The sequence below is a fragment of the Cenococcum geophilum genome (assembly GCF_001692895.1).
Source record: "Cenococcum geophilum 1.58 unplaced genomic scaffold K441scaffold_11, whole genome shotgun sequence".
In the NCBI taxonomy this organism is placed as follows: domain Eukaryota; kingdom Fungi; phylum Ascomycota; class Dothideomycetes; order Gloniales; family Gloniaceae; genus Cenococcum; species Cenococcum geophilum.
Genome location: NW_027137569.1, coordinates 2142354 through 2164611, shown reverse-complemented (window position 1 = coordinate 2164611; position 22258 = coordinate 2142354). Strand labels below are relative to the sequence as shown.

The 22258-nt window shown below is 39.5% G+C and overlaps 4 protein-coding genes across 4 annotated transcripts; 3 read left to right on the top strand and 1 right to left on the bottom strand.

Annotated features, from left to right (window-relative positions):
* Positions 1-8270: 8270 nt before the first annotated feature.
* K441DRAFT_685699 (homoaconitase) lies at positions 8271-10932 on the top strand (the record flags this gene model as incomplete). The annotated part of the gene is made up of 7 exons (XM_067651915.1): positions 8271-8282; positions 8386-8929; positions 8983-9044; positions 9111-9387; positions 9438-9973; positions 10024-10381; positions 10439-10932. The coding sequence occupies 7 exons, from the start codon at positions 8271-8273 to the stop codon at positions 10930-10932; spliced, it is 2283 nt and encodes a 760-aa protein (XP_067506559.1).
* A 3756-nt stretch (positions 10933-14688) lies between these two features.
* Positions 14689-15126, top strand: K441DRAFT_549325 (uncharacterized protein; the record flags this gene model as incomplete). The annotated part of the gene is made up of 1 exon (XM_067642998.1): positions 14689-15126. The coding sequence occupies one exon, from the start codon at positions 14689-14691 to the stop codon at positions 15124-15126; it is 438 nt and encodes a 145-aa protein (XP_067506558.1).
* Positions 15127-15873: 747 nt separating this feature from the next.
* K441DRAFT_550148 (uncharacterized protein) lies at positions 15874-16077 on the top strand (the record flags this gene model as incomplete). The annotated part of the gene is made up of 1 exon (XM_067643043.1): positions 15874-16077. A coding segment is annotated over one exon (204 nt), but the record flags the coding sequence as incomplete, so codon positions are not given.
* A 2007-nt stretch (positions 16078-18084) lies between these two features.
* K441DRAFT_631913 (uncharacterized protein) lies at positions 18085-20507 on the bottom strand. The gene is made up of 3 exons (XM_067646328.1): positions 19966-20507; positions 19632-19894; positions 18085-19543 (listed from the first exon to the last, which is right to left on the bottom strand). The coding sequence occupies exons 1-3, from the start codon at positions 20472-20474 to the stop codon at positions 18321-18323; spliced, it is 1995 nt and encodes a 664-aa protein (XP_067506556.1). The 5' UTR covers positions 20475-20507; the 3' UTR covers positions 18085-18320.
* Between the last annotated feature and the right edge of the window lie 1751 nt (positions 20508-22258).

Genomic DNA, 22258 nt, shown 5'->3' with positions numbered 1-22258 from the left:
GTAAGACGCAAGAGAAGTAGGATAGTGAACCACTTTGGCACTTAATAAAGGCAAAAGGCCAAAGGCTTAAGATTCTTAAGACGAGATAAGAGACGACTAAGATTCTTAAAGTAAGATAAGGCATACCTAAGGACCTATAACGGACGAAAACCGATAGAGTAGGGCAGTAGCTTAGTTTAAAGATATATAAATAAGCTTGGGATAAGAGTTCCTAACAGTATAAGATTCTTAAGATAAGATAAGTAAGATTTAAGACTCTTAAGATGAGATAAGAACACTATAGACACCTAGTTAGACTAAGGCGGGAGCTAAGCTTAAGATAGAAGCGAGCTTAGGATTAAAGAATCTAAGGGATTAAGAATTTGGAGTGTAAATTAGAACACCTATAAGTAAGAGGTAAAGAGCTTCTTTATAGATTAGAGAATCTATAATATAAATAGCAGTTAGACTAGGAGATAAATATATAGACCCAGAAAACCTACCAGGGGAATATAGTGTTTGGCCTAAAGATTAAAAGTTTAATACTAAGATTAAGAAGCAAGAAGACTTTAAGGATCTACTTATAAGACGCGGAAAATAGGAAACTATAGAGGAATTTAGGGTAAGAATTACCTTATAGCAAGAACAGAAACTAGATAAGAGATCTAGTATATTAGGACGTATAAGGAATAGAGCGCTAGTATAAAGGATTACTAATAGACCTAGAATAGGCATACTAAGAGTTAAGTAGCTTACCGAACTAGAACAAAAAGAGGATTTAGGGATTCCTACTAGGTTCAAGGAACGACATACTAAAGGCTGTTACGATACAGCAATAAAGAGATATTTTGTAAGCTTTGCAGTGTGTGGGAATTGAACGAGCAACTTGATTATAAATCTATGGAAATCGAGTAGACTATATACAAGAAATAGGTGGCAAAAGGGTGTCGGCGAAGCCGACGACGATGTACCATTGCAGCTGAAACGATGTACAATTGCAGCTGAAAACAAGGGTGGTGAGTCATAAGGTAATGCGAGCCTCGGTAGTCGGTTACATATTTCCTTACGGATGAGCCGTATACACTTAAGTAGCTATACTAAAAGTGGTATAGGCAACGACGTAATAATAAGTGGGAAGATTTCTATATGTAGTTAGACGAAAAAGTTGTCCAAGACCACCTAATTATAAAAAAGGCTATAACCTATATTAAGGGAGCCTTAATTATAACATTAAAGGATCTAGAGGAGTAATTAGAGGACTAGAGAAGCAAAAGGCGAATCTTAGTACCTGCGAACGAAACTATAGCGCTTAGATTAATATAAGACAGGTTTAAACTTAAGGATAAAGACAAGCTAAGAGTTAACCTAAGATATTAAGTATATTATATACTATTGTGGATAGTATATGTGGATGATGTGTGCAATATATATAGAGCACTAAAGAATAAAAATTGGAAGTATCTAATAAGGATATATTAGATAACGGATGAGGCAAAGTATTGAAATGCTAAGTATATATATAGTTAGCACCCTATAGAAGTTTAAGAATAAAGGGACTTAACACTTTAACCAGGAAGATTCCTTACGGAAGAATGCCTAGATAGACGACAATAGTGGGAATATCTAGAAAACACCTGTCTATGGCATATTAAAGACAAAAAGCGAACTAAGTATTAGCTTAAGTTAGACTAAGTATAAACAGGATCTAGTAGCTAATAGTTGGGAAAAGTAGAGGCCTATAAAACCAAAGGGAGCTAGTAGTAAAGCCTTAGACCCTTAAAGGAATTTAAGGATAACACCTAAATTTATAAGTTAAATAGCAAGATTAACAGTTTAAGGCACTAATAGATAGTAGAGTAATAAGGAACCATATCTTACTAATAGCAGTTAAAAAAAATGGGATTATTACACAAACAGAAGGAACGTCCTTACCTATTAGTAACAATTTTAGGAGATCCGATAGCCTACGGAGGAGGTATTATTAATCTTAAAACAGGACCTATTTAGTTAACTATTAAGGGAAGATAAATTGAGATGTCTTTTAATATATTACTATTAGGGAATAATAAGGCAGTACTAGGAATGCCTTAGTTATAGGAATACAATTTAAAGATTAATTGGATTACAGGTTAGGTCGATATTAGGGATATTTAACGCCATAAAATGCAATAATAAGCTAAGTTGGTATAGTACTAAGTAGGAGCGACCTATAAAGAGATAGAAAAGGGACTAAGCTATATACTAAAAAGATACCACAAGTATAGCAAGAAATTATAGTTACTTAAGAGTAAAAAGCTATTAGAGTATATAGTATAGGACTATAAGATAGAATTAGAACCAGGAATAAGTTAAAGGTTCTTTCTAATTTATAAGCTTACCAAAGAAGAAGGTAGAGCATTAAAAGAGTTTATCTAAGAAAACTTACAAAAGGGATATATTAGACTATTGCAGTTATTAGCGGGTTATCCAGTACTGTTCGTACTAAAGAAAAATAGTAAACTAAGACTGTGTATTAACTATAGACAGTTAAACAGCATTATAAGAAAGGATAGGTATCCTTTACCCTTAATTAGCGAAATCTAAGACAGGATAGGCAATGCGCAAATCTTTATAAAGATAGATCTAAGATAGGCGTACCATTAAATTAGAATTAAGGAAGGCGACGAATAAAAGGCAGCTTTTAGGTTAAAGGAAGGACTATATAAACTATTAGTTATACAATTTAGGCTTATAAATACACTAGCAACGTTCTAAAAGCGTATTAACAATGTATTAGGAGAATACTTAGATAAATTTATTATAGTATATCTTAACGATATTATTATCTACTTAATAACTAAGGAAGAATATAGAGAATATGTTAAATAGGTCTTAAAGAGACTATAGGAAGAATAGATGCTAGTAGTAATTAAGAAATACAAGTTCTTTACTAGGAAGACCAATTTTGTAGAATTTATTATTAAACTAGGCCAACTCAGTATAGATCTAAAAAAGATTAAGGCTATAGTAAATTGGTAGGAACTAGAGAACGTTACGCAATTAAGATTATTCCTAGGGTTTTATAATTACTGCAGAAGGTTTATAGCGCAGTAGTTAAAGAATATTAAGCCATTTACGCGATTAATAAAGAAAGAAGAACTATAGGTATGGGGAAAAGAGTAATAAGAGCTATTTAAGGAAGTTAAAAGGTTATTTACCCAGGAGCCAGTTCTTAAGATCTATTAACTAGGACTAAAGACGGTTATAGAGATAGATATATTAGACTTTATACTAGGGGTATACTTTATGCAAAAACATCTAAATAGATAGCACCTAGTGGCATATTATAGTTGGAAGATAACACTACTAGAGTTAAACTATGATATTTATAATAAGGAGTTATTAGGTATAGTTACAGCACTAAGGGAATAGAGAGCATTCTTATAAGATATAGAGAAACTATTTATGGTTAAGACGGATTATAAGAACCTAATAGGATTTCTAACGATAAAGAAACTTAACTAAAGATAGGTTAGATAGGCAGAGATACTTATAGAATACCATTTCGAGATTTAGTATACTAAGGGTATAGACAACACACGAGTAGATACGTTAAGTCGAAAAGCTAAACTATAAAACAATAAGAAGCCATTAGGGGCTTTACTGCGAAAAGACACAGACGGATTAATTAAATACAATTACCCGAAAATTATAGTAACTTAGGAAGATAAATTAAAGGGAGTTTATAAGTCACTAGAAAGCTTTTAGGTATAAAGAATTCTAGAAGTACAGCTAGAAGATCTATAGTTGGATATATACGAAAACCGAGAAGTAAAGTACATCCTAAAGAGTATAGCTAAGCAATTTATAGAGGAATTCTATAAGGGATTAACTTAAGGATATAATAAAGCTACGGGCTTAGTGTTAAGACTCTAGGAGGAATACATTATTAACAGAATCTAGAGGATAGCTAGAAGGGTTACTAAGGAATGTTTAGATTGCTAAAGGAATAAACTAATAAGGCATAAGCTATATAGAGGGCTATAACCTGTTAAAATACTAGAGAGACTATAGGAGGTCATATTATAGGACTTTATTGTAAAGTTGCTAAAGTTAAGAGATCCTATTACTAGACAAGATTATAACGTAATCTTAGTAATAGTAGACAAGCTTATAAAGTGGGGATACTTTATAGCGTATATAGAAGAAATCTTAGCGGAAGATGTTACTAAAATTTATATTAAGGAAGTATTTGCAAGATATAGAGCATTAAGTAAAATTATATTGGATAGAGATTTAAGATTCGTAGCAGCATTCTAGGAGGTATTCTTAGCGGAGTAAGGAGTTTAAGCAGTAACTTCTACCGTATATTATNNNNAGANAGANGGTTAAANNGAAAGNTTAAANTAGACACTAGANTAGTATNTAAGNNATTANNTTAANNANNNACAGAATAATTAGGTATCGCTATTACTAGTTATATAGTTTATATATAATATAACACCTTAAGAAGGAATAGGTACGTTACTATTTAAGGCGAATTATAGATATAAGCTAAGAATATTATTATCGCTACGTTAAGTAAAGAAAATAAGTAGTAGAGCTAAGTAAAGAATAGAGACTTTAATAAATTTTTATATAAACCTTATAGAAATAGCTAAGGAAGTATAATAAAGGATAAAAAGGTACTACGACGCTAAGAGATCTAAAGGACCAGATCTTAAGGAGGGAGATAAAGTATAGCTACTATATAAAAATTTTAAGAGTTAACGACTAAGTAAGAAGTTGGACCACGTTAGACTAGGACCTTTTAAAATTATATAAAGGATTTTACCGGTTACGTTTAAGTTAAATCTACTAGCTAAGATAAAAATCTACCCTATATAGTATATTGCAATGCTAAAGCTAGTATACGGGAATATTAAGCCACTAGTTTACGAAGCAGATACGTATAAAGGGCGAGAAGAAGATAAATAGTAAGTTTTAGAGATTGTTAGTTATAAGGACGTTAACAATAAAATATAGTATAAGGTTAAGTAGATAGGCTACACTAAAACTACCTAGGAGCTACTAGAGAATTTAAAGAACGCTATAGAAAAGGTATAGGAGTATTAGAAGAGAATAAGTCAGGTAATATTAATAAGGAAGGATCGCTAAAGAATAAGTTACCTAAGGGGGACCTAGGAAGAGCGACTGCCGAACTACTTAGAGTTATTCCCTTTATTATAGGAAGAGAGTCAGTTCTCTTATTACTAAGTTCCTAAAGACCTTATTCTATAAGTTTTTACTCCTTAAAATAAACCTTCTTACAAACCTTTTTAAGGCGAAGTAATTAAGTAAATACCGTAATACGAGTATTTAAGGCCTTCTGTTCCGCATTATAAGAACGTTCTAACTTAGTAAGGGCTTAAGACAGTTTACTATCTAGCCGCGTAGTAGCAGATTAAATATAAAACCCTAAGACAAATTAATTAGGGAACCAGATGACTATTAAGAGTAATAGGTCGCGTATATTTAGCATTAAAGGTAGAGCAAATGTTACAGGACGAACGAATATTCGCTTTAGTGCACTCCAAGTAAGAGGACGGTTGTCGCGAAGAAGAACTCGCCAATGTAATATAAATTAACCCCTCTTTCGCACAACGAGAATATAGAGACGGCATAATCTTACTAAGAGATAATATCATAGTAATAGTGCGGGCACGACGTTGGGCGTGTAAAGAAGAAATTGCTTTAGGTATAATAAGTAATAATATTAACTAAATTAATTAGACGGATATTATACCTCTAGTAAACAACTTAGAGATATTTTAAATCTTTAAGGATAAAGATAAAGAAGAGGGAGATGGTGTTATAGACGCTTTAAGTACTATATTATGACTACTTAGAGAGAAGTCGGAAGAAGCTAGTTAGTTAATTTAAGCACGGTTTAGGATAGAACCGGTAGAACTATATAACGAGGAATAATAACCGAGGTTATATAACATGCTATATATTAAACAAGAGAAATAAGAGGAACTTATATACCTTATATATAAGACGTATATTATGTACAAGAAGGATTTTATAGGAGTACGGTTGTGTATTTAAGGACCCTTAGTCCCTACCTATATAGTTCCTTCCTTATAGTAATTTTCAGAATATAATTAGAGTTAATCTGTTAGGCAACCACTCCACCAGTTGTTATTACGTTGTTAACTACTATCTTTGCATTTCCTACACACCTAGCCTATTAACGAGCCCATCGTAGTTCCTGCTATAAGGTTCCGTTATACTCTTTTAAACAGCAAGAATACAGAGACGGTATAATCTCACTAAGAGATAGTATCGCAGTAATAATATGGGCACGACGTTGCGCCTACGAAGAAGAAGGAGCTTTAGGTATAATAAGTAACGATATTAACTAAATTAATTAGACAGATATTATACCTCTAGTAGATAACTTAGAGATATTAGGAATCTTTAAGGACAAAGATAAAGAGAAGGGAAATAATATTACGAACGCTTTAAGTACAATATTATAACTACTTAAAGAGGAGTTAGAAGAAGCTAGTTGGTTAATTTAGGTATAGTCTAGGATGGAGCTAATAGAGCTATATAACGAGGAATAGTAACTAAAGTTATATAACGTTATACGCAGTATACGTAGTGTATAAAGGGAACGCATGTATAATACGTATAATACGTATATTACATATAAGGAGGATTTTATAGGAGTACGGTTGTATATTTAAGGACCCTTAGTCCCTACCTAAATAGTTCCTTCCTTATAGTAATTCTTAGAATATAATTAAAGTTAATCTATTAGGCAACCACTCCACTAGTTATTATTACGTTGTTAACTTTAATTTATATTACCTATATACTTAGCCTATTAACGAGCCTATCGTAGTACTTGCTATAAGGTTCCGTTATAGTAGTATTTATTAGGTTTTTGTATTACCTTTTTTATAAATATCTTAGCGTCTTATATTTTAATTTTAATAGATAGTAGCTCTTCCGCTTACTTATCTATAGTTATATAGTTAATAAAGGATAAAATATTATTAGTATCTACCTTATTAAGGTCGTTATAATCTTTTAAGCCACTAGGCTTCCCCTTAGGGGTTAAGGCTAGGGCTAATAAGTTAAATTCTCCTAGAGTTAATTAGCGGCGTAGGTTAAGTATAAGTATTAAATTATTTTTTAGGTTTAATATAGTAGCTAATAAGGAATATTATTTTACTATTATAGGTTCCTTAAAAGTATAGAGTAGGGTAACTTATAGATACGCTGCTTTTAATAGCGCCTACGGTATTATAGAGATATAGAATTAATTGTAGGCTAAGTATTAGTAGTAAAAAAGGCGTAACGTAATGTTATGGGACGGGAGCAGTGGCTACAGAGTGTATGTATTCGAGGAGTCTATAAGACGTTGCGCGATCAATCGTAAGGGTCGAGGGCGTAAGGAGGTGATATACCTACGCGTAGCTGATATAAGCTGTACGCGAGGTATACGCGAGAGCACGGGGTTCTCCTATGGAGGCCCCTACGGTGGGGTTCCGTAACATAAGGAGGACAGTATTTATAAAAGTAGCGTTTCTTTATATAAGCCTTTTCTTCCTCTATTACCATATAAGTATATATATAAATTAAGAAGACTTATTTTAAGATATATGTTATATAAGTAATTAGGATTAAACCAGTATTAGCTTTAGTCTAAACACTACTTAAAAGGGCGAAAAGTATATTAACTTTAAAGGAATTATTATTATTAAAGTTTTTAGGGTAAATTTTACTAGTACTAGCTATATTTATAGCGTTATACAATAGGGGGTAAAGGTTTAGTTTTATAGTCAAAATTTTGCGGATATTTAGATGTTATTTAGATATTATCTAATATCCGGGCTATTCTTAAATAGGATTATTATCCGCCCGACCGGATAGGATAATCTATCCTCCGCAGGTCTAGCCCATATATAATTGGTGCGCACGGGCCACATTTTATAGGACGTTATTATCAGTGCAAGGGATAGCGACGTGCGTTACAAACGTCGGCTAAAGTGTCTCAGACCACAACGGCACAGATGGCCTAAACTGGTTTAGTGCCATCGGGCCGGATTTATCCGGCCTCCCATTGTGGGACAAGATAGTTCTAATAACAACCGTGTGATCAGCTGACCTGTTGATTACGTTACCGATAATGATCAGAATCCTGTGAGGATCACGTGACAGTGCGAAAATTCCTATGCCGACCATGGGCTCGTCCTCCCACTCCAAAATAGATTCTTCTGGCATGGCCCACGCCAAATTTCGGCTTTAAACTACCCATCATGGCTGTACCTGTATGTTCCTGTACCAGCAATTGATCGGCTCTTATAGGAAAGAAGCGGCCGTCGCCGTGTTCTCCCTTCTAACCTCCAAGAAACACCACTCACATGTCCTTAGTGGAGGCCCATTGCTTTCAATACCGTCACCGTCGTGCAGCTACACTCTCAGACCCTCATTACCCGCTCTCGATCGCTTTCCCTAGTTGCGTCCCAGTCCCGCGCCTACACCTCCACCCATCCACGATGGCAACACACCTTCCCCTCGCAGCTTGAGAGCACCCTCAATGCCACCGCTCCCCTCTCCTCTCAGAAGCCCGCCATCCCGGTCAATCCCCAGACCCTCACCGAAAAGATCGTCCAGCGATACTCTGTCGGCCTCGGCCCTGGTAAAATGGTCAAGGCCGGCGACTATGTTACACTTGCCCCTCACCATTGCATGACGCATGACAACAGTTGGCCAGTGGCTTTGAAATTCATGGATATTGGCGCCTCCAAGATCCTCGACAATCGCCAGGTCGTCATGACTCTCGACCACGATGTCCAGAACAAGTCTGAGGCCAACCTAAGGAAGTACCGCCAGATTGAAGAGTTTGCCGGCAAGCATGGTGTGGATTTTTACCCCGCTGGCAGGGGTATCGGCCATCAGATCATGATCGAGGAAGGTGAAGATTTCATCCACACTCACGATTGACGGGTGACGTTAACGGGTCGATAGGATACGCCTGGCCAGCAACACTCACCGTCGCGAGTGATAGCCACTCGAACATGTACGGGGGTGTGTCTAGTCTTTTAAGTTGCATCTATCGAAGCATTCCTGCTCCCGAGTACTAATTCGGTCTCTAGGGAACCCCTGTTGTACGAACCGACGCAGCTAGTATCTGGGCCACTGGCCATACCTGGTTTCAAAGCCCCCCTGTTGCCAAAATCACTTTCACTGGTATTCTCCCCTCTGGTGTCACTGGTAAGGATGTAATTGTCGCCCTCTGCGGTCTCTTTAACCAGGACGAGGTTCTCAACCATGCTATCGAATTTACCGGATCCGAAGAGACTATGGGAAGCATCCCCATTGACGACCGTTTGACCATTGCCAACATGACGACTGAGTGGGGTGCCTTGAGTGGTAGAACATTGATATATAAACACATATACAAACACTAATATATGACGTAGGACTATTCCCCGTTGATGAGATGCTCATCTCCTGGTACCGCGCTAAGGCCACTACCGCGGCCATGTTCGATAGTCCCTCTAAGGACCGCATCAACCACAAGCGAATTGACGAGATTGTAGAGAACCGGCTAGTCGCTGACCCTGGTGCTGCGTATGCCAAGGAGCTCTACCTCAACCTGTCCACTCTTTCCCCGTTCGTCGCCGGTCCCAACTCTGTCAAAGTCGCTACCCCTCTAAAGAGCCTCGAGGCTAGGAATATCCGTCTGGACAAAGCCTACCTCGTCTCCTGCACCAACTCGCGAGCTTCTGATATTGCTGCCGCCGCTCGTGTCTTCCGCGAGGCTGCCGAGGATAACAGGCCTGCTAAAATTCACCCTAGCGTTAACTTCTATATTGCTGCGGCCTCCATTCCTGAGCAACAAATTGCTGAGGAGGCCGGTGACTGGCAGGTCCTGCTTGACTCAGGTGCCCAACCCCTACCCGCGAGCTGCGGTCCCTGTATTGGTCTCGGTCTCGGTCTTCTTGAGCCCGGTGAAGTTGGTATAAGTGCTAGTAACCGGAACTTCACGGTCGTATGGGTGCCAAGTCCTCCAAGGCTTACCTCGCCAGCCCTGAAGTAGTTGCCGCAAGTGCTCTTCAGGGTAAGATTGCTGGTCCTGGCTGGTACCAGAAGCCCGAAGGTGTTGAGAAGGTTATTATCGGCGAAGGAAGCGGTGATCATATCACTGACAAGGCTCTGTCCATCGAGGATGCTCTCAACAAGGTCATTGGTGACGTTGAGAGCATGATTGCCACTGCTGAGGGCACTAGTAAGCAGCCGTCCAGCCCCACTACCGCTGAAGACGAAACCTTAACCAACATTCTCCCTGGCTTCCCCGAGAGGATTGAAGGTGAGATTGTTTTCTGTGATGGTGATAATATTAACACCGATGGCATCTACGCTGGTAAGTGAAACCCCTTCCTCTTCCTGGAATTCAAACTCTATACTGATTATCTAGTAGGCAAGTACACCTACCAGGATCACATTGGTAAGGAAAAAATGGCCGAGGTGTGCATGGAGAACTATGATCCAAAGTTCCGCACGATCGCCAAGGCTGGTGACATTCTCGTTACTGGCCATAACTTTGGTTGTGGCTCCTCCCGTGAGCAGGCTGCCACTGCTATCCTGGCCAAGCAGATTCCTCTCGTCGTTGCTGGTAGTTTCGGTAACATCTTCAGCCGTAACAGTATCAACAATGCCCTCTTGGGTCTTGAAGTGCCCCGTCTTGTACGACGTCTGCGCGAAGCTTACAAGGACGAGGCTGAGAGGCGCCTGACCCGTCGCACTGGTTGGAAGTTTCTCTGGGACGTCCGCCGCTCTAAGGTTGTCATTAAAGAGGCAGACGGCTCTACTTGGGAGCAGAAAGTCGGCGAGTTGCCTCCTAACGTGCAAGAGATTATCGTCTACGGTGGTTTTGAAAAGTGGGTTAAAGCTAAAATTAAAAATCATATGTAATAATATCATTTCAATTTAATAAAAGTTTGACATTTTCAAAGTCTGAGCAAACCTGAGCCAGGTCTGACGTGGAAGGAGGTATACCGCTTGAGCCGAGGCTGAGCACATTAGTTGGGGCCCCCAATTCTGGGACCCCGCATTTTGTCTAACGTGACCTCCAGCTCTCAAAGGTATGGCATTGTGATAAATATCAAAGCCTGGTATGTTGAAATCCTCGTATGCCACAGATGCCATACGTGATCGGCGCTGTTTAGTAAAGGACGGGATCCACTAGGCGTGCCAGCAGCTGACTCTCGTGACAGGAAGAGGTCACTCAGAGTCTCCCTTCCCCTTCGCTCGCTGAATAAAATCCTTCTTAGCCCGTGGCATAATTAATGGAGAGAGAGTCGGGAATGGAAGTAAAGCTATCCCTTAACCCGTCGTCTTTGGTCCTACGTTATCGATAAGGGACCAGCCCAATCAGAGAACTCGGTTCAATGCAAGTGCTCAATTAAATTCAGTAGCGAATTCTCTAAGGACCCCGACGGGTTAAGGGATAGCCGCAAGGACATAGAAAATATATGTTAGATAAGTTAGACCTGCCAGAACGTCTCATATGTTGAGGAAAAAGATGAGAAGAATAGGTTACTTATTTTTATGATGTACTGATCTCTGCTGTTAGCCACTTAACGAGGAGACTTTAGCTTTATCCCTTGCACAGATAACAACGCTCTATAAAATGCGGCCCGTGCGCACCAATTAAAGAGGTGCATGTATAGACGGTAAGTCGTTCTGCCGCATCGCCAAACCAAAACTCTTAAAAGTTTTGATGTTCTCCGCGCACGGACCACAAAATATAGCACCTTATCTGTGCAAGGGATAGCCTACTTTTAGTCTGTTGTCCTCTCTTTGGTCTATCTATGGACCTCTCTAATATAACACCCGAATAGTCTTTTCGATCTCTACAATTCCTCTTCTTCTCTAGACCAGAGAGACTGCTATTTATAGCTGTATAAGAATCGACGTGCCATGTTCTCATACTTGAAAGTAAATGGCAACCTAAAGAAAGATGAAAAGATTAGAGCTCTTAGCGAATTAATTATATTAGAAGAAAAATTCTCAGGCTGTAACAGTAAAGGAAATTGTATCAAAACATCGGACAAGAATTGGGCTGGCCGCTGAGAACGAGGCTAGCTGAGAACGAGGCTGGCCGCTCAGAAGTCGGCTGGCCTCCTTTAGCTCGGTTGGTCTCATTCTAAGCGGTTTGACGAGCTAAAAGAGACTAGTCGTCCAGGTTCGTCTAACCGCTCAGAATTAGGCTGACCTCTTTTATTAACTGCAATAGCCTTTTCTTTTTAAATGGTTATTTTAAGTGGATAAAAAGGTGTCTAGAAGTACATCCCTATAGATAATTACTATAAAATGCATTATAAAAAAGCTGTGACTTTATATTTTACGGCTATTAAAACACTTTTATAGAGTTTTAGAATAGGATTTCAACTCCGCGGACAACGCTAAGGTACTTAAGACTTATTAACTTCTGGTAGGTAAACAGTGTAACCAAGCGCTGTTTAATATCTTGAAAGACTTCGCTGATAGGAGTGACGTATATAAGGTAATTGTAATTGTCCATAGTACCGCCGATGACAACACTACCTAATTCGCCAAGGCTAGATAATACAAACGAACCAGAATCCCCTTTACGGGAGAAATCGTATTTATTTCCTAGAAAACACCATTCTACCGACTCGCCATCGGTGTTAGGTAGCATATAATGCGACCGTATAGTGTTGAAGGCGCCGGTAGTATAGCTGGTCGTATTTACGCCTTATAAGAGCGTCTGCACGGTTTATAGCGCCCGGTCTATATATAATTAAGAAGTTAAACTAAGATAGGATATCTACCTAGCGTGCCTGCTAAGCCGTAAGGGCCTTTATTGTTATAAAGTATTCTAGGGCCTTATAATTTAATACTACCTAGATAGGTTTAGGGGTCCCCTCTATATCACAGCGACTTAGTCAATCGAGGCACGAGCGCCGTTTAGAACGTATGTAAGCCTGTACAATTGGAATGTCTATGGACCCGGATATCAAGATGAGGAGTAGAAGAAGGTCGTGGAAAGGACACGTCTATATACATGNAGCTAAGACGTAAGCGAACCCCCCTAACTAGGCCTTATCCAGGTTACGCGCGTTAGTGCCGTAACACTCTAGCTATATACGCTAGTGCTAAAAGCTAGAGATAATAGCTAGCATTTCTTTATTATAGATATAGTAGTTTAGCTTAGTATCTATTATAGTCTTTAAATAGTATATATAAGCTTTTGCAGTGTAGGTATTAAATAAGCAACTTAATTATAAATCTATGGAAATTAAGTGTAATATATATATAAAAGTAGACCCCGAACTCTAAAGCCTATAACTCATTTTAACTATATCCGAGACATATAAGGGTAGTGCTAATGCTAGTGAAATAGGGTAATATACAAGGTCCGGTAGTTAGTTACATACCCCCCTAGATTTGACGGTGTAGTTAAAGCTATAGAAAGCAAAATAAAGGTAGAAACCGTACCAAAAATAGGAAATTTAGATACAAATTAGGAGTGGCACAGGGTAGGGTAATAGTAAGGCCGTTAGTAGAAGGTTTGGCCGAGATTTCATTGACACGTAGAGCTGTATTAGATACTCTATTAAACAGTTTTAGTAAACTACTTAGTTGTATAGAGGCAGCTTTAATTGTATTTAAGATATCGTCTTAAAGTCCTTATAGTGTAGTGTTTAATCTATACGGAGGTCGCTGTCTAAAGTTTTTGCATCTTCCTAATTAGGAAGTTATGCGAATGCGCACGCACAATCATAGGTGCGTAGCTATTAGCCTACCCTACGTAAATTTGGTCACGATCTCGCTATAAGTGCGTAATTTTTAGCACTAGTACGTAAGCCGCAATACTGGCTGCGTAAATTGTAGTACTAATAATTTTTAATAAATTTTAAGTTATAATAACTACTTTAATACTATTAATAATATTATACCTTTAATTTATAATTTATATAAAAATATAAAAATAAAAATATACTAATATATTAATAGAGTTAGTAAGTTAACTTCCTAATTAGGAAGGTGCAAAAACTTTAGACAGAGACCTCCGTAGTTAAGGTAGTTATTTAAGCTGTAATCGAGGTAGATCTTTGATCTGTAATCGAGGTAGATCTTTTAAAGCTATTCAATTGCATTAACGTGCTTATAAAGCTGCTTAATTGCATTGATATACTTTAGACGCTGCTGTTATTGTAGGGGATTCTAGTAACGTTAAGACGTCGTATTTGGTGATGTTGAGACGTCGTATATGGTGATGTTGCTGTTATCGCAACTGGTGCTTTGGAATTAAAATCAATTGTTCCGGTATCTGTTTCCTGGTTTTCTAAACGGTTATCGTACGGCTTTGGTGACGGTGGTTTCTCAATTGAATATTATTGACCTGTCACGGATTCCGGCCTGGCGGCCCTCACGTACGTAAGCCTAGCGAGCCTTGGCACCCTACAGTATATAGATCGCAGGTGCCTACGTACGGAGGACGGCCCAGAAAGAAATTTCCCCTTCCTATTTGGGAAAAGCGCGGTTTTAGTGCCAAGACCCCACCAAAATATACAGAATTTTTAACTTCGAGCTTTGTAAAAGCAACTCTACGCCAACTTTTTAATAGAATCTACTCACTTAATCGCTTATAATATCCTCTATATACCTTCTACTGTTTTCCCTACTATTTTTAAGCCCAAAATGCCTTACTACGGCCTTGCAACGAGGGCGCAGGCCATAGTAATAAAGGCTTTAGGTACACCCCTAAAACTAATCACTCAAATTACTGGGATTAGCGGTAGGCACATCCGTAACCTAGCAAAAAAGGCAGTAAAGAATAGTTGGAACGCAAATTGGGTCCTCCTTAATGACCACCTTAAGGATAAGCCCCGCATAGGGCGTACTAAAAAGATTACCCCCAATATCGAGCAGAGAGTCGTTAACGCCGTTATATGCGATTATTACGGGCGTAAAAAAAGCAGCAAAAAAATCGCTCGCGAAATAGGTATCTCTGCGGCGTCCGTTCAAATTATACTTAAAAAGCACGGCTTCCGTAAAATAAAGCCAATAAGGAAGCCTGGATTAACTGCAGCTATAAAGAACGAACGATATAGATTTACACTGGCTTATCATTATTAGACGTTAGAAGATTGGAAGGCTGTAATTTGGTCGGATAAGACAAGCGTCGTTTTAGGCCACCGTTGAGGGGGCTATTAAATATGGCGACGATCGAATAAAGCCTGCGTACGTAGCTGCGTACAAGAACGGTAGAAGGGGTACTCTGAGTTTATGTTTTGGGGTTGCTTTACATACGACTTTAAAGGCCCTTACTATATTTGGAAGCCCCAAATAAAGAAGGAATTTAACGAATTAAAATCTATTATTAAGATCTGGAATTAAGCTCTAGAGCTAGAGGCATATAAGGCCTAGAAAAAGAATTAAGCAGCTAAAAGGAGTTTATATAAACTACGTTATAAGAGGCGAATAGGCGGCGCTCCTACTAAATAGAAATTTACGGCGTTGTACGGAGCTTTAACTTAATTAGATAGAGGTAGAATCAACTAGTAGCGATATTTAACGAATATTTTAATACTAAAACTTTTTCCGTTTGCCTAGAGTCTTATATACTTAAATCCTAATATGATTATATAGGAAGATAAGGCTACTACTTATATTACAAAGATTTACTAAACCTACTTTAACGCCTGCGAGATTTAACGTTTTCTTTAGCTAGGTAATTCGCCTAATCTAAATACAATTAAGCCCTATTAGGGCTACCTAAAACGGATTACTACAAAAAGAGGCCCACTTACCTCCCGCGCAGCTACAGAGAAGGCTTGGCTTATAGCTTAGCAAGATCTTAAGTAGTGGCGAATTCAGCAGTAGATCGAGAGGATTCCTTACCATATTGAGAAGATTATAGAACTTAAAGGAGGTAATAATTATAGAGAGGGAGTAGATGAAAAGCAGCGAAGCCAGAAGCAGCTCCGTAAGGAAGCCAATCATAAGCTCTCTATAATTGTTAAGGTGCTTAAAACGGGCTACGAGATATTACGCAATCACTGTGGTCTACCTAACGCCTATCTATAATTCTTCCTACCTACGCAGAGCCGTAAGGAAATTAAGGAGATCACTAAGGAAGACTGGCAAAAATTAGCTGATTTGGTTGTCCTAAATCGACGTCAGAACACTTAAGGCTCTGGCTTAATTGCAGATCGACAGCTCTATAACCAGAGACTCCAAAGAAACGATCGCAATCAGGTAATTAAACGGGTAGAGAGCTAGGCAGTGAGCCAAGAACAACAGAGGCAACTAAGGCCTCAAAAACCTCGAAAGCCTGTAGAATATAAGGTGCGGTGGAACGAGGTCAATCAGGTAAATACTAGACACTAAAACACCACGTTTTAGAAGCTATATAGACAATATACTGGTATCAAAAGCTTCAATTAAGCTGATTGAGTTGATTTTGGTGGGGTCTTGGCACTAAAACCGCGCTTTTCCCAAATAGGAAGGGGAAATTTCTTTCTGGGCCGTCCTCCGTACCTCTTGCACCTCCGTGCAATATCCTGTCGTGTACTATAGTCAATGCTACGACGTTCACAGAGCCTCCTGACCTCGTTCCGTGACATGACCCGAGGTACGAGTGGTCTATATTTTCGGGTCCTAGATTTCAAAATTTGCCAAGCCAGGTCCTAATTAGTTAAAGAAAAAACTTGCGCGCGGTAAGTTATGGCAGAATCCACGTGACGAATATTAAAATATTATAAACATCAAAATATCCTAGTATTGCGCCTTCCTTTTTATTGACACCTCTATTAATACTACTATATATATAACAGATCCTGCTGTAATTAAGTATAGCAAGTGCTATATCCGTAGGCTACCTTAACTTTATTAAAGACGGCCCTTTAAAGAAGCTTTTAAAGCTATGCTAGTTATATTAGTTAAAGGCGCGTCTTCCCTATATACTACTTCTACTTCTACTTACTTTTCTAGGCCTCTAAATATAATTTAAATAAGCGGAAAGCTCTTATAGAGTTAGGTTCTACTACTAAGAATCGTCCTATAAGGCGCTAGCGAACTGCTCTACCTAAAAATGATACTAAGAATGCCTTCTTACCTCGCGGCCAGAATAGCCAAAATACCCCTAAAATAGCTTAACGGTAGAAGACAATTAAGGTAATATAATGGGAGCACCGCGTCCGTAATCGGCGGAGTTAAGCTTACTCGCCTACTCTTTTGCTATATACTATAGATAAAGCTCTAAATGGCCTAAATACGTCCTTGCTAGAACTAGCTCCTATACCTACTTTACCGCCAATACCTACTCCGACTACGGTCATACCACTACCCGTTTTAGCTGTTAATTAGGAGCGAATTGAGAAGTTTAGGAGTATACTATAGGCTAAATATATAGAGACGTGTAGTTGTTATAAGAAGCAGTGGTTCTAAATAGGCCTAGCTACAGAAGGTAATAATATAGGTGTATATAAAGCCTGTATTAAGGACGCTAATAGTCTTAAAGATCTAACCCTTTTTCTTCTATTTAGTGAAAGTAACGGGCTTAATCCGGGGCCTGTTCCTAGCTTCCTACCTATACTTACCGCGGTAGAGGAGCTTCTAATTGCGCGCGTATACGTTTATCTGCAAGTCGTGCGTATACGCGGCCAGTAATATCGCTATACTAGCTACGTCTGCTGATTTGGCCAGAACATACCAAAGACTTAGAGGCAGCTACTACGGCTACCTACTAAACTTAATATACTGGTTGTGAGGCCTATAGTAGTAGAGGGTGGCAAATATCTAAGTCGGCGGTTTACCAAACGGTATACCGTAAGGCGCTCTACTATATTACTATAGCTTTACTTTCTAAAGGTTAATTATCCTAATTATCGCGATATTAAAATATATAGCACCTAGCTTACCAGCTTACCCGAGAATAGCTCTATATTAGATTAGCTACCTTATATTAATAAGCTAGGGTCCAATTCTAGTGGCCTAATAGCTTCCCCATAGTGGTTCCACGCCAAAAGCACGTGAATACTCAGAATAAAAAGATACCTTCATTCCTAAAGATACTTAGAAATTTCCCAACACCTCCCGTACCCAATATTTTGCGTATCCAGGCGACATGTTACATATGCTCACGAACCTCCTCTAAATCATTTCTACCTCCGATAGCCTCAAGAGAAAACCCCGAGTACGCTCGGTGTAAAAGCCTTGCAGTCGAACCATGGCCTGTGCAAGCCTCAGGACGCTTTACCCAAAACAAGTCACCTCCTCTTGATAGACAATGCCGACCATTAGTCAATAAGGCCTAGTCTCGCTCAGCATTAGGCATGAACTAGCTCCGCCTGCCTGTCCGTAAAGCGTAGTTGAACTTTCAATGCCTCGGCTTTCTTAACCAGGCCATCTTCCGTCAACCCATGCTGCTTTACCTCCTCCAGCTCCTTTCTCCCAAGACCCAAAAACACCAATGCCAGCGGGTTCCCTCGCCATGTCTTTACTCTCGTACGACGAGTTTTCCAGGCGGTACCTATCAGGGTGGTGGTGCTGAGGAGCCAGAGCCCCACAGCCGGAATGATCCATATCCAGCTGACGGTAACTATTGGTTGGCCAACATAGGTATCTCCAATCGCCGAATTTGTTGTGAGATTGAATGAGTTGTCGCGAATGGTCTTCGTCATTCCCATTGCAAGACAGGTCATAGTACACGCGGCCCAATCCGACACCGGATTGCCAAAAACATCAAACCCGGAGCAAGGTTGATATATCGCTTGCATCGCATCTTGTGGACTAGCAGGTACGTTTTGGGTTCGATTGTCGGATAGAAACGACAGGATTTCAGTAACGTCGCCTCGAACAAACCCGTTAAGCAAGGCGTTGGTGTAGTATTTCAAACCTAGATATGTACCTTGGTTCATAAAGAATTTTATGGGGTCGTTTCTTGATATATTCAGAGGCACATCTATTGTAGGTCCGTTTAGTGGTGATTGGTGATTGCTATCGAAATTATAACTGTCCCAGATGGTATCCGCATATTCAAGAAAGAAAATTCCATTATACCCTACCCCTTTAAAAACGGGACTTGAATAAGCGGTCGAATTGGTATATTTCAGAACACAGGGAACCAAGGCGCATTCTGAGGCGTTTATAGGGGTCGTAGAATTAACGAAGAATGTATCGTAGGCCGTGATTGACTGAACAACCGCAATTGGCGATGTGTAGTTGGTATACACCAGGGGCTGGAAGCTAGTATTCATTGCCATGAGGTTATATCGAGAACCCTCAACGCCTCCTAGGTTAAACCCATTGGGCAAGGAAACGTCACAGCCCGTGACACCCGGCGGGTCAATCCCAGGTTTGGAAACGCAATTCTTCGTCAACCTGGAAGTAAGATCAGAACAGCGCGAGCATACACCAAGCGATGAATATCCTTCCCAAGTGCAGTTTCCCGTACTGCAAAAGTATGATGGTATGCTCCAGGATCCATAGGGGTCTGTAGCGTAGATGGCAGCCCAGATGTTTGCTTTCATTTCCGGGTCGACGTTGTAATCTTAAAGACGTCAGCGTTGATTCAAATCGATAGGTTAAGCATCTAGGAGCATCTGGCTCTCTGACGGTAAGGGACCATGTAGACCTACAAGGCGCATTCCCAGGAGTTACTGCTTGGTAGGTTGTCGCGTTCGCTATCCTTGCAGTTTGCAATTCAGGGGGGAGTGGAATACTCGAGCCATTCGAAAACCCCATTGTCCAATTCGCATATAGCTGGTCAGTGTTCGGAGGAAGGGGTTTATGCAAATTTGGGTCACTGGGGTACATGATTGGATAGGTAACAAGGTTCTGAGTGAAGAACGAGAAGCCTTGGGCTGCAATAACCGCCAACGCTCCCATCACTGCGAAGTGTCTGAGGGGGTATCCGGGGTTTTAGTATATCGCCTTTCCAAATTCCTAGAATAGGGGAAAGTGAGGGTTTACCTTGCCTTGAGACTCCAAATAAGTTTGACACTGTCAAGCAGACTCTGCCTCGATGCCGCTTCAAAATATATTAAGTCTGTGAGTGTTCTTTCCTTTTCCGCAAACCAAACCCACTTGAGCTGGCTGAGGCATCTTGTGATAGGAATTAGCAGACAAAGCCTAGCGGCGATGCTTATCGCCTCAATGATGGAATTGAGAGTTATGTGTGCTGATTTGTCCCGAAACCGAGCTATTTTCCCATGGTAAGTGTAAGACCAGCGAGGTAATGGACTTCTGTCGAATTCTTTGAGCAAAATACACAGGCCTGAAATTGCCAGAGCGGATCCCAGCACACCAAGAAGTTCCCAGATCCACCAGTCGTCAGCCTTGGAGGTCGATACAATATCGCCCTGCAATGGTGCGGCGCTGTCGTGAGTTCCCATCTGCTTACAGGGACTAGCAATCGGTTTATTATGCATGCCAGTGACCGGCTCCTTAGTCGGTAAGCTAGAAATCTGTTCTTTGGCCATCTTGGCGGCGTGGGATTAAAAAATTGAACTGTATAATTGTGATGAAATGAAGGGAATTGCAGCCTTGTAGGGCACTAGAAGGCTATATAGCAAGGTGTCGATCGGTAGTCCGTGCACCGATGAGTAAGTAAAGAATGAGGACTGTCTATTCAACTATGAAGAAAAGAAGCTATTTATACATGAGGTAGGTGTCTGAAATAGGAAAGGGAGGGGTAGTAGTACAACCGGAATAGGAACAAGGATAGGATAATAGGCTAAATCTAACCTGAATCGACACAAGGAATATCGGAACATATATACATAATTCTTAGTATTGCTGGGATGTAGCTCTCCTGGCATCAGGGTAGCTGAACAAAAAATCAAAGTGGAATGTATTAGTCGATGGCGTATATTACCGGCTAGATGTTAACTATGGCCCCCAATCGAGTGCATTGGTTAGACTTGCCACTAGAAGAGTCCGCAGTTGTTGAATGGTTCTATGCATACTAAGACTCCCTACCTAACGCATGGCCCCCACCTGACGCACGATTTCTCTCACCCTACTAAATCTATTTAATAGGCTAAACATTAATAAAAACTAATAAAATTTATATAGTATATGGATATTCTATCCCTTAGCACGGTACTTTACGTCCTACCGGTATCGATAAGAGCTAGCTAATAAAATCAATAGGATTAAGGCTCCGTGGCTATACGCGTACTTTTAATTCTAGTATTCGCGCACAGACTACTTAATTATAGGACGCTACCGTGCTAAGGGATAGGTAGTTAAGAATAAAAGCTTTTTTTTTTTAAAAAAAAAAAACCAGTAGTTGTTTAAATATTTAATTTTAAAATTTATAGTAGTTTTTATGTAAGGGGATCTTATAGACAGGGGGCTATAAGGACACGATTGGAACAAGATAGATTGGTAAGAGAGACGAATCCTTAAGGAGGTAAGACCTCTAGGATCATAGAGACTATATACTACGGGCACGTGCCTCCGGCACGTGACCGGCGACCATCTGAGGGGCGTCTGGGGGTTATCTTAAGGGCAACCTAAGGTGTCCACAATAATATCCCTTACATTGCCCCCCCCCTTCTTACGGTCAGCCCCCGATTACTATTACCTTACGGTAGGGAGATTATAAGGGCTTATCCCAGAAAAGGTTCGGAGAGATGTCGGAAAGGTATTAGCATGCCGCTGTATATTATCTATCTATCTAACCCCTACTTTAAACTCCTAAAAAACCTCAATAAGGAAAAAACATAACTAAAGAAAAGACGTAAGGATTGCTAGGAGACCTATTAGAAGCCTACTAGAAGTATGCCGGTGACTACCTAAGCTAACATAGGGATTTTTATACAACTCTGCTTCTAAGCCTTTATGCCGGTCTGTAATTAATTATAAGTATTATAGGTAATTTAGTGTTCTAGTATAGTTCCGTAGAACCTTTAGTATAGGATTTAATATATAAAGCCTTGGCTTGCCGTCGTCTTTAACTACTAAAATATAGTCTATAATCTTTTCTTATAATCCTTTTCTTGTAATCCCCTGCGTCACTAACGCATTACTCCTATATTTACCCTTAGGTTATTAAATGCGGTTAAGGTATTAATTAGTTAGTTAAAGAAACTTATCTCTTAAGATTTAGTATATGTGGTTTTAAATCTAGTAGTCCTATACTATATATTTAGCGTAGCTCTACTACCTAGTAAATAGGGACATTTTATAATAGCAATTATAGCTATTATGCGATTGTTAAAAACGTCTATAATGTTATTCTTTAATACTATAGTATCGT